Source organism: Poecilia latipinna, unplaced genomic scaffold (assembly GCF_001443285.1).
Source record: "Poecilia latipinna isolate Pla-1442-1.1 unplaced genomic scaffold, P_latipinna-1.0 Scaffold565, whole genome shotgun sequence".
NCBI lineage: Eukaryota > Metazoa > Chordata > Actinopteri > Cyprinodontiformes > Poeciliidae > Poecilia > Poecilia latipinna.
In genome coordinates, this window is record NW_015113181.1 from 36,569 (window position 1) to 50,344 (window position 13,776).

Sequence of the window (13,776 nt, forward strand, 5' to 3'; positions counted from 1 at the left end):
GAATTCAGTTGAATTGAAGAGTTTCAGCAGACGCAGTGAGTTGCAGTAATCCAGGTTAGATTACCGATACCTGCTGCAGAGCAGAGTTATTCTACTAGGATGGTAATGCGTTTGTTACGGTTAACAAATCCCATGAAAGAAAAACAACCGTCTTAGCCTGTTCCTCAAATCCGTTCCCACTTTTCAATTGCTCTCATCCCTAAGCCTATTTGTTCTCACTCACCATGGAAATCTTTCCCAGAGAGAAATCGGGTCATGTTATTTTGTTTCCCTTTGTGTTTGGCGTTCGGCAAACATCACTGCTACTATAAGAGGACTGCCATTGTTGGGGAGTTTTTTCTTATGGGAATTGGGGTTTTTCAACTGCTTTAGGGTCATTTTGATGTGCTGGATCCGAAAATCCAGCACATCCATAGATCAGGTCGACTTTCTGATCTATGGATGCAACATGAGCATCAAAAAGCATGAATTGTTCTCACATATGGGTTGGTTTCCTGATAATCTGAGATCAATGAGTGATGAGCAGCGGGAGAGATGAAGACGTAATGTTCAGTTTAAATGTACTTACCCTTATCAGTGTTTATTATTCAGTTTATAGAAATCCAAGTACAATATAAATCAAAGTTTGTAACATGTAATTAACTAACTCTGTTAGAAAATGTGTTTTTTTCTACTAAAACCTCTTTTGGATGAGAAATATTAACGGAAACAAATCGATAATGTCATCAATTTAATCAGCAGATTGAATTTCTTCAAATCAAATTAGATTAAATTAATAAAAACCTGACCTGGTTGAGAAAAATGGATGTCATTTTTGGATTCAGTTGAATAAACATAGACAACTTCCAAAATTATATTTTTTAACCCAGTGTAGTTATCTGCTGAAGCCACGTCAGTTGCTTCAAAAATTTGCAGCAATCCCTCCTGATTAAGCTGATGACTGTAGATGAAAAGCTTCCCTTTTTTTTTTTTTAGGAAGAATGTGCCTCTGTAGCTGTTCCAGTCTCAAACCATGTGGGCATTAAAATACATGAAGGAAGCAGAAAAAATACAGTCGCACTAATCAGGAGGGCTTTTTATAGGAAACAAAGCCAAAGAGTACACAAATATAATGCAGCAATAGCTTAGTTAATGGCCGTGTCCAGGAAAAGACTCAATTGTAATTGCAGAAGCAGTGGGCCAGGTGTATCTTCTGTGGAGAGAAGAAATGGAGATGTTGCTCATGGGTAACGGCAGCAATAACTATAAATGATGTATAAATTGAGTGTGAGGAGAGAAAATAATAGTGAGGGGGAAAAAGACCATTATATCCTCCAGCAGGCTAAGCTTTTATTGGTTCATAACTACAGATATATCCCAGGAAAGTCCCTGAGCTTTAAGCTTTGTCACAAAGGAAACCTTCAAGCCGAATCCTAAAAACAGGTGGTGTTTGTTCCTCACGGACAAAAACTGGCAGCTGGTTCTTCTCAAAGAGCCTGATAACTGAAAGAGCTGCCTCTTATTCTGCATGGCTTCATCCGTTTGTCTTTAAATGCACTGATAAGACAAAAGTCTCATGTGTAAGCATACATTTTGTTGCCAATATATAAAAAAAGAATAAATAGTTTCTTGACTATATATGTAGAGCCATTGTTGGAAATTTAATGCGACACAGTTTAAAATCTCTCAAAACAAAATGAATACATCCCCAATGTAAGTTTGGGTCCTGTACAAAACATCTTAATAAAAATGTATATTTTCATCAAGTCATTTTAAAAATATTGTACACCTGGGATCGAGTTCAGAAAAGTTTTAAACTTCATGAATTAGCACAAATATGCCACTCTGTTGTTTTAAACATGCCAAACCCATAGAGGGCAGTGTAGCACAAACCCGTCAGCCAATCAGATTGCTTCAAAACAACCAAAGCTTCCTGATTAGACAAACTTTATTATCTTCCAAGGGGCAATTTTCTTTGCACACAGCAGGACAACCACAGATAAATGCATAACAAAGAGAAACTACAATAAAAACACATCACAGCCTCCGTATAGCAGATTGAACAGTTATGTACAGTTTGTTTACTCATCTCAAATTAATAATGAGACCGACACGAACAGGAATAAATGAACATTTATACATTTATCTATCTACGAGCTGCATTGGTGATGGGTTGTTGAATTAAACGTGGCACCATGAGGTTAATTTATGTGAACTGATGTAGAGGTTTAATTACATTTAAATAGCCTATTAGAATATAAAGTTAATAAAACAAAAGACAATGTAGGTTGGAAATAATGTCAAAGCATATTGATGCATTATTTGTCGAGACCGTATATCTGAATTTCTCCATTTACACAAGCAAACACAAAAACAAAGTTTTCTCAAATCTTCACTTTGGACTGAGTTTTTATACATCACTTTTGGTGAGATTAAGTAGATTTTTTGTGTGGATGAAAAGCCAAAATGCATAAGAACATATTTGTTGGCCTTTAAAAGATGTGATCATTGCATAAATAGACTCACCATCTGCCTGATTAGATTCACACAAAGCCAGATTGGGTTGGACCGCCTATTGTCTTCAAAATGGCCTTATTTCTTCATGGTGTAAATTCAACATGTTTGTGACACATTCATCAGAGACTTTGGTCCACATTCACATGAAGGCGTCTCTCAGTTTCTGCAGATCTGTATCTCATGTTTCATTACATCCCAAATGTGTTTAGTTGGATTAAAACCTGGTGACTTTGGAGGCCACTGGGATTCAGGAAACCAGTTCGAGACAATTAGAGTTTCTGTGACTTGGAGCATTATCCTGCTAAAGGTAACCATCAGAAAACTGGATTACTGCTGATGACCCTCAGCTAAACTTGGTAAAACCTCAAGGTGAATCAAACAATATTCTCCACAGCATCGTAGCTCCACCACCATCCTGAACTGTAGATCCCAGTCAGAATCAATCAATTCTTTCACATAAACCAGATTAATTTTCCGAAAATCTGAACGTTTCAGCTGAACAGAAGATTCATTAAACCAACCAATGTTTTCCCATCTGTTGTTGTCCAACTCTGGTGAGGCTGTGTGGCTTCGGTTTCCTGTCCTTAGCTGCCGTAGCCCATCTGCTTCAAGGTTTGACATGTGCATTCAGGGATGGTATTCTACGTACCTTGGTTATAACGAATGGTTATTTGATGCCTTTCTGTCGTCTTGAATTAGTCCGCCTGCCCGACCTCTTGACATCAGCAAAGCATTTTCATCCACATGACTTGAGAAAAACCAGGAAGACGGTTGGGCATGAAAATCCCAGGAAATGATCAGCTTCTGAAATACTCAGACCAGATTCAGAGCCACTTAAATCCTCCTCGTTCTGATGCTGAGCTGGTTTGATCCTCTGAGACGCTCAAAGGCATTGAACTGATTTGCTATCAGTGTTAACAAGCAATTGAAGAGGTTTATGTACCTAATAAACTGGCTGGTGATTGAGTGTATAAATACTTCCAGGTTCAAGTCCTGATCATGATTGCTTCTCTGGCATTCAGAGGAGAAAAAAAGCACATTGTGTGAGTTTTGGATTTATCGTAGGTGGTATCGTCCCCGTTCTGAAATGCTGAACCTTAATAATAAAAAAATTTTGAGGTGTAACTTGTCATCAAAACATATCTTTGTCAGGGGTATCCAAACTTTTTGTCACATCGGCCAAAATTGGGAAATCAAAAGTACTCATGAGCCAAAAAATAAAAAAATAATAGAAATATTAAAATAAAATAAAACAATTGATGTTGTCTGATTTATTTATTTATTCATTGTAGATCCAAAACTTTAAAATTATTTTACACATTTTCTGTATTAAAACATTTTTTATTTAGTTTTCAAATTATTTTGTACTTGATTGAACAAATTTATTCTATAAGACAAAGATTGGAGTCGGTCTCTTTCCAAACACGTCTTATATTTAGCCAAATCTAATAAATTAGTTCAGAGCTAACTTGGGTGCAGCAAAGTCGACTTTTCAGTAAAAGTCTCTACAAAGACGTGGCTCTGCTTATTGTAAAAGAGACAAATACTTTGTGTTGTACATGACATAAACATTTTGCATCTGGCCAAATTTTTATCATTCTTGAATTGCAGTTGGGGGGGGGGCCGCACAAAATCACTCCAACGACCACAAATGGCCCCCAGAGCCTCACTTTTGACAACCCATGCAGATTATAAATTTCCCTTCATCTGAGGACGGTTATGGGACATGTTTGTTTTAAATATTGTGCTGCTTAAAGTTTATTATTGGCTTCCAGTGTATTTTAATCCGGTGAAGGGGATAAAAACTGCGGCTCTTTGTAATGGATGAAGATAGGAGCTTAACCTGCATGAGAGCAATTTTAATCATGCAATGCCGTGTCGTTAGCATCACTTATCGCCTGCACTAATCAGTAAATTTGGCTCCCTGCGACAAACTTCTTCAAGATAAAACTCAACCTAAAGCGTCTTCATAGGGAAACAGTGGGGAAAGATTAATAAGCCATTATTTATTTTTAGTTTAATTTTCTTCACATTATAAACTGAAGGACTTTTGCCTGCATATTGAAAATGTCCAACCTTTTAACCACTGAGCAAAGGGGAAAATTTGTTTTTGTTTTAATAAAAAAAAAAAAAGTAAAGCTAGTATTTGAACCTTACAAGTAAGGCGACATGAGGAAAATCTAATATCCTGATATATATTTTGTGCTGTATCATACACAATATATGTTGGCAATATTTTTAGCTATTTTAAACTACATAGCATGTAAAATGGCAGGGTGTACACTATTCAAATGAACAATTCATGTTTTTTTTATTTGAATACAAAATGAGAATACATTAATATTTTATTGTGATCACACGGATGTTTACACTAATTAAATTACCACCGCTTTCTTTTTCTGTGGTCAACACTAGACGTTTAATAAACAAGACCATAAAAGCAAAATAAATAAATAAAAAAGAAAATACACCAAGCAAGAATCCACGAGGAAAAATAAAACATTTGGAACTAGAATGATTTAAAAAAACAAACAAAAAACTCTAAAAAATAAAAGTTTAAAGGTGACTTTAAAACCGACTGACCCAGAACAAATCACAGGTATCAGAGCTTCACTAAACTATCTACAAATGCTGGGAATTTTTAACAATTAACCACAAAAAGTGCCAAATTCAGGCAATGCCTGCAAAACACCTGTAAACAACAGTTTTATTACAAAACGCCTCGAAACCATTTAAATAACCATTTGCTTTTTGTGTGCCTGATTTTAAACACACACCACACAAAGTGGTAAAAAAGGAAATGATGCTAAGTTGTAAAATGGTGCTGAATAAGTCTCATCTAGGCAAAAGGTTCATGGGTTTCCAGAGATTCTGTGCCAAAAACACGAACCTGTGCATCTCTTCTTATAAAGTCATCTACAAACCATACAAGTCTGAATTTATGAGATAAGTTTATAGTACTGCTAACTTTTGTTGCAATGGTCTGAAACTTACTTTTCTTATTGAAGTCTGTACAGCATGTCGGGCAGATATTTTCAGGTAGTGATGCATTTGTGGTGTCAAATAAACACTTGCATTAGCAAATTGGACAAAGAAAGCTAATTTAACCCTCATAGGCGCACAGGTGTCACTGATGACACATTTTTACAAGCCGACTTTGCGGTACCGTAACTCTGCGCTCCTTTGCGCTACCTGAAAAATTCCATTGGTTTCTGATAGGGGAGACGTTGCGCTTTACAGCCAATGTTGGGTTATTACGGTAATTTAACTCCCGCCGTTGCAGGCAGCATGTTTTACTTTAGTTTAATCTGATGAAACACTCTTTTAGTAGACAGTAAATTGTAAATAACTGCTACATATTGAAAGTTCCAGTGGTTATGGAGAAAAGGGCAAATATATTTACTCATAGGACATTTAAAGAACTTTGTACAATTAAAACAAGCAAAAATATCCAGGCAGAGATTTTAAATTTTAACAGTCTTTGGAAGGCTGCTGTAGTTATTTCTGAAGCTGCTGTCTTTTGGATTCTGGATCAAGCTTTTTTTTTTGGAGTTCAGAAGCTACGAGCTTCTCCAGCACTTTTAAGCTACATTAAAAACATATCAAGCATGTTGCTGTGTAGTTTGCTGTTTTGTGCCACAAAACACCTTATTTTTTTCTGATTTCATTGTTGACTTATCATTGTTTTCGCTTCCAGGGCTGACTGGCTGCTGCTGTAGATGTATTTTGATTATACAAGGATTGTGAAGCTGATTTGTGCTGGGGAGAATCTGATTGCACATAAAGGCAGTGATCAGAACTCCTGTTTGTTTTCACCTTTTCTTACTTAATATTATCTTATTTACCGTAGCCTGACCTTCTTTCTTGCATAAATGCTGACAGCGTCCTGTTCTCTCTTTCTCTCTCGCAGCCCTGCGAATGGAGAGGCGCGTGAAGAGATGTACTCGTATGTGGACCAGCTGCCGGTGTCTGAGATCATCCATCAGGTAAGAGGAGGTGCAAACAAGCGGGGGTCGGGTCACTCAAACCCACACACATGCGTTGGCAGGCTGGTTTTTTTGTTTTCTTTCTTTCTCTTATTTGAAGTGTGTCAACTCTCGACCTTAACTTGGACACAGAGCAGAAAAGTTACGTGCAACATCCACCAACAGATGTCTTTGTGTCGTCTCCATGGCGACGGCTGCAAGTGTGAAATGCGGCCTCCGCGCGGAGGGCGGCCACCGTGAAATCCAGCAGAACGGCTGGGCCAGACTGTGGAGAAGAATTGCGCATTCACCTCATTCCCAAATGGATTGGGGCTTTCAGTCGGGTCGACCTTCACAAATGAACACTTCTTCCTCCTCAATCCATCTTTTGAACGCACACACTGCATTCAGAGCAGCTGGCCTTTGGTCCTGTGTCACCCTTGTAAGATTTTCCATTATGAGGCCATTAAAAATACAATTTCTGCTCCCCCACTTCAGAAACGTAAAGAAGCAGCATTAATCTTCAGCAGAGGCAAGTCAACAGCTGACACAGTTGGTGTTTGCTCACATGTCTCGTTTGAAATACAGAGCGAATATGGTATTATTGCCAAGCACAAATGCTTTTCATAGGTTTATATTGCTAAACACAAATACATCAGCTTCTACAGAAAAACTGGACCTCCTATTTGCCATTCTGTACTGACAGATTCACCTAATTGTGGATTTATTTTGTTGAACAAATATAAAATGCACCTTAGGAAACTAAAATGCTACTTAACATGCTATTGTCTGGTGTTTTCAAAGCAGCCAATCCCGGAGCTACGTTTATTTCCTTTGGTTTTGATTGGCTACCCTCTAGCAGAAATAAGGAAGACCGTGGATGTTAGCTTCTGTAATAGTGCTAAGATGGTTTCCACTGTGCGTATTGATGCATAATAATGTATATTTGAGTTTGAACTATTGAAATTGTCAGTTAAAAGTGTTTTTTAGGGATCTTGAGTATTCATGGATTTCATACATTCACATACGGTTGTTGGACATTTTTATAATTCCACTTGGGCTACTTCTATAAGCAGAACAAGCACTTAAACAAGCAATATAATCAGATCGCTTGCTTTTGGTGTCTGGAAAATGAGCCGTTTCAAAAATGTCCCAATTGTTGAATCACAATTGACTCGCACTGCTCCGTTACCTAGCAACCCAAGCGGCTCTCCAGCTTGTTTGGTGAGGTGGTTTTACGGCTTTATGCGCTGTACAGTGGCTACTAGAAAAGACAGGTGTTATTGTTGACTTGCCATCCAGAAACCACTCGCTGCATTCTTGTTGGTTGTGCAGGAGGCTCTACTTCAACTTTTCAAAGATGGATGGTTGTATAATTGTGCATATTTTTGCAAAAAGAACGAAGACACAAAAATAAAACTGGTCAAGAGTGGTGTTGAGAGCCGAATGGTAACTGTGAATGAGTTGCAGGAATTTCTTGTAAGCACAGGTTTTACAGGCAGCAGCAATCTGCTGTGTTCTCCACGTATCTGGATTAAGAAAGAAAGACGGTTGCAACAAATACTTTCTTGCAAAGAAAATACCGAGGCCAAGCTAAAAAATGCTAAAATATGAAGAAATCTGTTAAACATGGTGCTAAAATTGGAGAATCACCTAAACAACACGATGCCCAGTGTTAAAAATGGTGGTGGGAGCATGAGGCTGAGGGGTTACTATGTTTGGATGCAGTTCCAGATGCTTACATTTTGATCCAAAACATTCAGTTAATTTTTCCTGCATTCCAGTGAATTTAAACAGAGTTAATAAAGTTTTCTGGTTCAGTCTAACAGCTTTCAGTGCTGTACATTGGTACATTTAGTGTTGGCAGTTTTCTTAATCTAAGAATCCAAATGGTGCAACACATAAAGTTTAACTACACACAGTTTTTGTCACATTGCCATTTTAATGACTGCTGTCTAAATGTTCCACATTTTATGCCGCCTAAACTTAATGCGCATTATGTCTCCAGGGGATTATGACTTAAATTTGAATGCTGGCAGACTATCTTTAATGTACTGTAATTACATTTTTTCTTTTTTTTAGCGGTCCAAAATGTGACAGCTGAGCAGTTGTTTTCCTCACTTTAAATGCATAAACACACAGCGGCTAATCTCAGTCGCTGAATTAAAGCCAAGTGTCAAATCTGGCTTTTAAATTTTTAAAGCCTGAGCGGAGTCACTCGGGGGGCGCGGAGAAACGAAGCTGACCGGAGGTTTGAGCCGGCCAGTGGCTTACTGTCATCATGAGGGGAAACAGGAGGGGTCTCCACACCCAGCAACAGCAAAGCATTTAGGATCAGATCTGCTGCCTGCTGCTCACATAAAAGCTCCTCATAAACTGTTTTTTTGCTTCATTGGAAAACTTTCACGACCACACAAACAGACCCTATAAACTCTTCTCCATCTGCTTCTTGTATTGCCTTACTTCGTCTTTCAATTACAATTTTTATTTTTTTGCTCTCCTCATATTTCTGCTCAACACCTCTCTGTTTTGTTTCTTTTTTTGTAAATTCACCTACACCCACATCTCACAAACCCTCTCTGCAACCCAGTGACTCCTGGCTGAGATTTCGATTATTGGCTTGTGCTCCTGCTGGGGTTGAGATGGGGGTCCTAACAGCCAGTCATCTCTCTCCCCTTCCCTGTGGCCCAGCTGCACTGCAGCAGAATGACCAATGTCCACCAAGCACATCGACAGCCCTCCTGTTTTTGATTAGCTGCTAAATGGAGTGCGGCACTCTACAACCTCTTTGTTTTCGTGCTGCTTTGCTTTTTCTATGGATGCTAATCAGAGATTCTCACGAGAATGAAAGGGTAAAGTTTTCCTTGAACACGTTAGGATGGATCTATGGGCGATACAAAACATGGTCATTACATTTTTTTTTTCTCAAAATCATTCTTGGATAAGGAGATTTTAGTCTGCTCAATTCGAGCTCCTGTTTTAGGGCGTCCTGTCACTTTAAATCCAAATAGACTGCTACTAGCCACGCCCCACAACTCAACGTTTATACTTGCACGTGAAAATGGCTGCAAACAGATGTGCAATTATACAACCATACCTCTTAGAAAAGCAGAATTGGAGCCTCCTGCACAACCAACAAGAATGCATCAAGTGGTTTTTTTCAGCAAAACACTTGTCCAGCAGCCGTTGTACAGCGCATAGTGGTAAAACCAGCTGATCAAATGTGGTGGAGCTCAACTCCGGTTGCTAGGTGATGGCACAGGTTCCATTGGGAGATTTATGAAATTACTAATTTTCCAGACACCAGAAAACATTAATTTATTGCCCAAAAACAGCTGACTGCTTTTCTTTTCTTTTTTTTTTTTTTCCAAAGAGTTTGGGTTGTTTTTAGAAGCAGTTGAGACGGAAATGCAAAAACATACAAAATGTTAACTTTAAAACAGGCAGATATATGATCTATAACAAATGGAAGTCCAAAATTTAGCTTTGCATATAACTCAAATGTTAGGCTAATAAAAAGTTTATATTTTTATACAGAAATGTGATCAGTCTTCACCAAGTGTTTTCAAACTTTACAAACTAAAGGAAAGGTTTGCTCTCAGGACAGCCAAATGAGCTGAAAACTGCTAATTTAGCAACTCGGGCTTCGATTATACCTCAGAAAAACCACAGGCTGATTCCCGCCAGGCTACGCCGCATTGATGCAGTAATTCATGCAAAAGGAAGAGTTTCACGTTTTTAATTTGAGAGGTAATTTAGCAATCTAAAAAAATGCTTCATTTCTTTTCTAGTAGATCAGACAGTGGCTTGAAATAGAAAAGTCATCAGATTGACATACAGTCGATATGTAAAGGTTGTGTGTTGTGTAAACAAACTTCTCATTGCGAGCGTGTGTGTGGGTGCTGGGTTGATTAATGTCCTGTCATTGAAGGCAGTGCCACAGTCTCTGTCAGTCTTCACACTTCTCCTGTTGCCAGCATCTAATCACATTATGTTCAGTCCTGGAAATAACTCAACTTCTCTCTTATCCTTCATTTCCCTTCCCTTTCTCTCCCGTGTATTGTACTTTTTTTCCCTCCCTCTATCCGTCGCTGTGAGCTCTGGTCTCTGGCGTCAAATTGTTATTTGTTCCTTTGCCAGCTTGACGCCACCCCATATGGCTCGGGAGAATTGAAAATGGAAACAGTGAAAATTAATGCTTCGCCCACCCTCCCCGTTCCTCTCAAATCCTCATGTCCTCAAATCGGCCTGCAACAATGACGCTCTTTCAAAACGCGGGTGTAGGGATTTAGATCACAGGCCAAACCCAGTCTCCCTGTATGTTTCATCAAATATCTGCAGGAATTTATTTTTGATGCTCTGAAATTTCCATTAACGTTCTCCAGAAAAGCAAGACATGCTTCATAAGAAAATAATACACCCACTACTTTGACTGTCTCAGCACTTGCTGGGGGCGTAAATAACAAGGCAATACAGTGAAGTGTCTCAGCGGCACGCAGAGCCGGCTGTTCCTTTATTCTGATCCGCACAACATAAATTTCCTGCGGTTTTGTCCTTGGACTGCAAATGTTTGACGAGACGTGTCAGACTTCCCTCGACGGCTATTAGCATCATGTTAATTAGCTCCAATCAGTCAGATGAGAAACTGTTAATTGATTTTATTGGTGAATTAAACGCACAACACGGAACATATATAATCCCAGAGTGTAGGTCCTTTGCCATTCAGTAGCTCTGTCAGTGAAGGTCATTGAACACTCAACACTTTGTTTTTCTTTTTTTTAGCTCCAGTCTCACTGCAGTTTGTAGTTTCATTACCTGCCTTATGTTTTCATTTCCTTTTCATTTTCAAGTTACAGACCTTTTATACATCGAGATACAAAGATCATTAAATGCCTTCAATCAATCAATCAATCAGGTTTATTTGTATATCACATTTCAGCAACAAGGCAGTTCAAAGTGATTTACATTATAAGAACACAAAGTCAACAATTGAAACATTACATTTTGAACATTTAGTATTTATTTGCAGAAAATGAGAAATGGCTAAAATAAGGAAAAAGATGCAGAGCTTTTAGACCTCATATAATGCAAAGAGAACAAGTTCGTATTAATTTAGAAACAACAACACTAATGTTTTAAATCAGGAAGAGTTCACAGATCAATATTTGGTGGAATAATCATGAGGTTTTCAACGGGGATCAGTCCTGTGGGCTCTTCGTTTTTTACAGAACTGAAAAAATGACTTTTTTGTTTATTTAAAATATTTAATGCTTAGTTGTTGTTGAGCCGGATCAAATTATTAATGAAACTTTTAGTGTTTTAGTTTAAAAAAACAACAACAAAAATTAAAAAAACATTCTTTGGCCCACAAGTATCCTTGAGTTAATGATTTTGGTCCATGTAACAAATTTTGGACGCCTTGAATCTAAAACATTCACTTTGTTGTCATTAAAGACAGTTTATAACATTTTGCAGATATAAGGCTGGACAATAAATTATTTATATCACAATCAGTATTAATAGATAATACATCTGATAGAATATTCAATATACAGAATATTCATTGAACTCCAGTCCAGAACCGCACAGCATTCTGGGAGATGTAAGCAGAGGGAAAACTTTAGCTGCTTAACCTCTCATAGCTAGCTAAGCAAGGTTGGTGGAATCCACTGACTCTCTCTCTCTTTGGTTACCTAGCAACTCACTCACTCTTTGGTTACCTAGCAACTCACTCACTCTTTGGTTACCGAGCAACAGCTTGAGTAACTGGCACAGCAGCAGTTTACAGTTTCACCACTGTGCCTCATAACTGCTTAAAAATAAAAAGAATGGTGTCAAGTGGAAACTGGATAAAACAGGAAAGGTCACGCCACCAGTTTAGCATCCTTTCGGATATTTAAAACAAAACAAAAACGATTAATAATCATCGATACTGACTGATATGAAAGGCTTATATAGTGATAGGTTTTACAGCCTTTTAGAGAATTTTGTCCTTCGTTCTTCAGGTTTTGTCTGAATTTTCCCTCCCTCTTTGTTTACCAGATGACATATTGTCCTCTCCTTGTTGGGTTTGCTGATGTGGCGACCTGTCACACTCAATCCATCTCCTTTTGCTCTTCTTTACCCCGAGGACATCCTCTTATATAAACACTCACACACACACGTATACATTTACACAAATAACAACAGACTCACACACACCTCTAGCTGCCATTGTTCCTGCGGTTATCTGCCCCCGATGGCCACATGCTCACAATCCTCTCACAAACGTCCATGGCCAGTTGTTGTTTAGCCTGTGTATTTCCTTATTGCTGCTTTTCTCTCCCCTCTGGTCGCTCTGCCGCCTCACCTGTGAATCGTATGTTAGAAACAAACAGCAGGAAAGCCCAGCATGTTTCCCCTATATTTATGCTCTTTGACGTTAGTCACTGTTTGAAAGCAGTTTGAACTAGCTGCCAATCATATTTCAGGTGGTTTTTGTCAAAGTCTCAGTAGGGAAGATCACTTTTGTTCCAGGTATGTGCCCGTTTGAACCAGAATAAAATATCGGAAAACGGTTAAAGCTTTCTGAAAAGGTGGCTTGTGATTCACTAAATTACTCCTTTAAAAAAACAACAAAGAAAAAGAAAACAAAAAACGTTGAAACTTAAAAAAGTCATTCAGGGTCAGCACGAACAAAAGGAAGCATCACGTAGTCCTCCTCATGTGACTTCACACTGCTGGGAACTTTGTAACTGACAGCCATTTTGGCAGGCAGTTGCTATGGAGTTGCTATGACAACAATAAAGAATCCACAGCCTTAGAACTAACTCTTGCCTTGTTCTTATCTAACTTCTGAACATTATAAGTACATTACAACTTTTACTCAGTTACAATTTTTGACTATAATACCAAGTATAATACTAGGATAAATATTAATATTTACTGTAGCACCTAGTTTACTGCCAAACTAGGAAGATTAGCTTAGCTAATGTAGCTTTTATCTGCTAGCTAAGAGAGACATGTGGCCTACGTTTATGTTACTTGCTCTGCTAGTCACCAGAACCTTGTTATTCAGGCCGAAGAGTTTGTAGTTCCTTTAAAAATTTGTTTAAACATTGATTGTATGCCTCCATAGATGTCAGGACACGAAGCTTCTCCGTGGTGTAAACACTCTTCCTGTTCACTAGGTAGTGAGCTATATTGTAGTATAAGATCGTCTGGCATGTTTCCATTCTCCCTCTCATACTGGTCGATCTTGGCAGCAGCCATTTTGTTAATTTATACTTCTCTTGCCCATTGGTTTAGAGCAGGGGTGTCAAACTCAATTTCACCG

At 38.3% G+C, this 13,776-nt stretch overlaps 1 protein-coding gene across 2 annotated transcripts in view; it reads left to right on the forward strand.

Annotated features, from left to right (window-relative positions):
- pigk (phosphatidylinositol glycan anchor biosynthesis, class K) overlaps positions 1–13,776 on the forward strand; it is a 49,927-nt gene that overhangs the window by 19,069 nt on the left and 17,082 nt on the right. The window contains exons 10-11 of one of the 2 annotated variants that reach the window (XM_015041715.1): positions 6,407–6,482; positions 6,583–7,451. In XM_015041715.1, the coding sequence (XP_014897201.1) occupies positions 6,407–6,482; positions 6,583–6,603 (97 nt within the window). In that variant the 3' untranslated portion in view covers positions 6,604–7,451. Of the gene's footprint in view, positions 1–6,406; positions 6,483–6,582; positions 7,452–13,776 lie in introns of those variants that run through there. The other variant, XM_015041714.1, reaches the window with a different exon arrangement.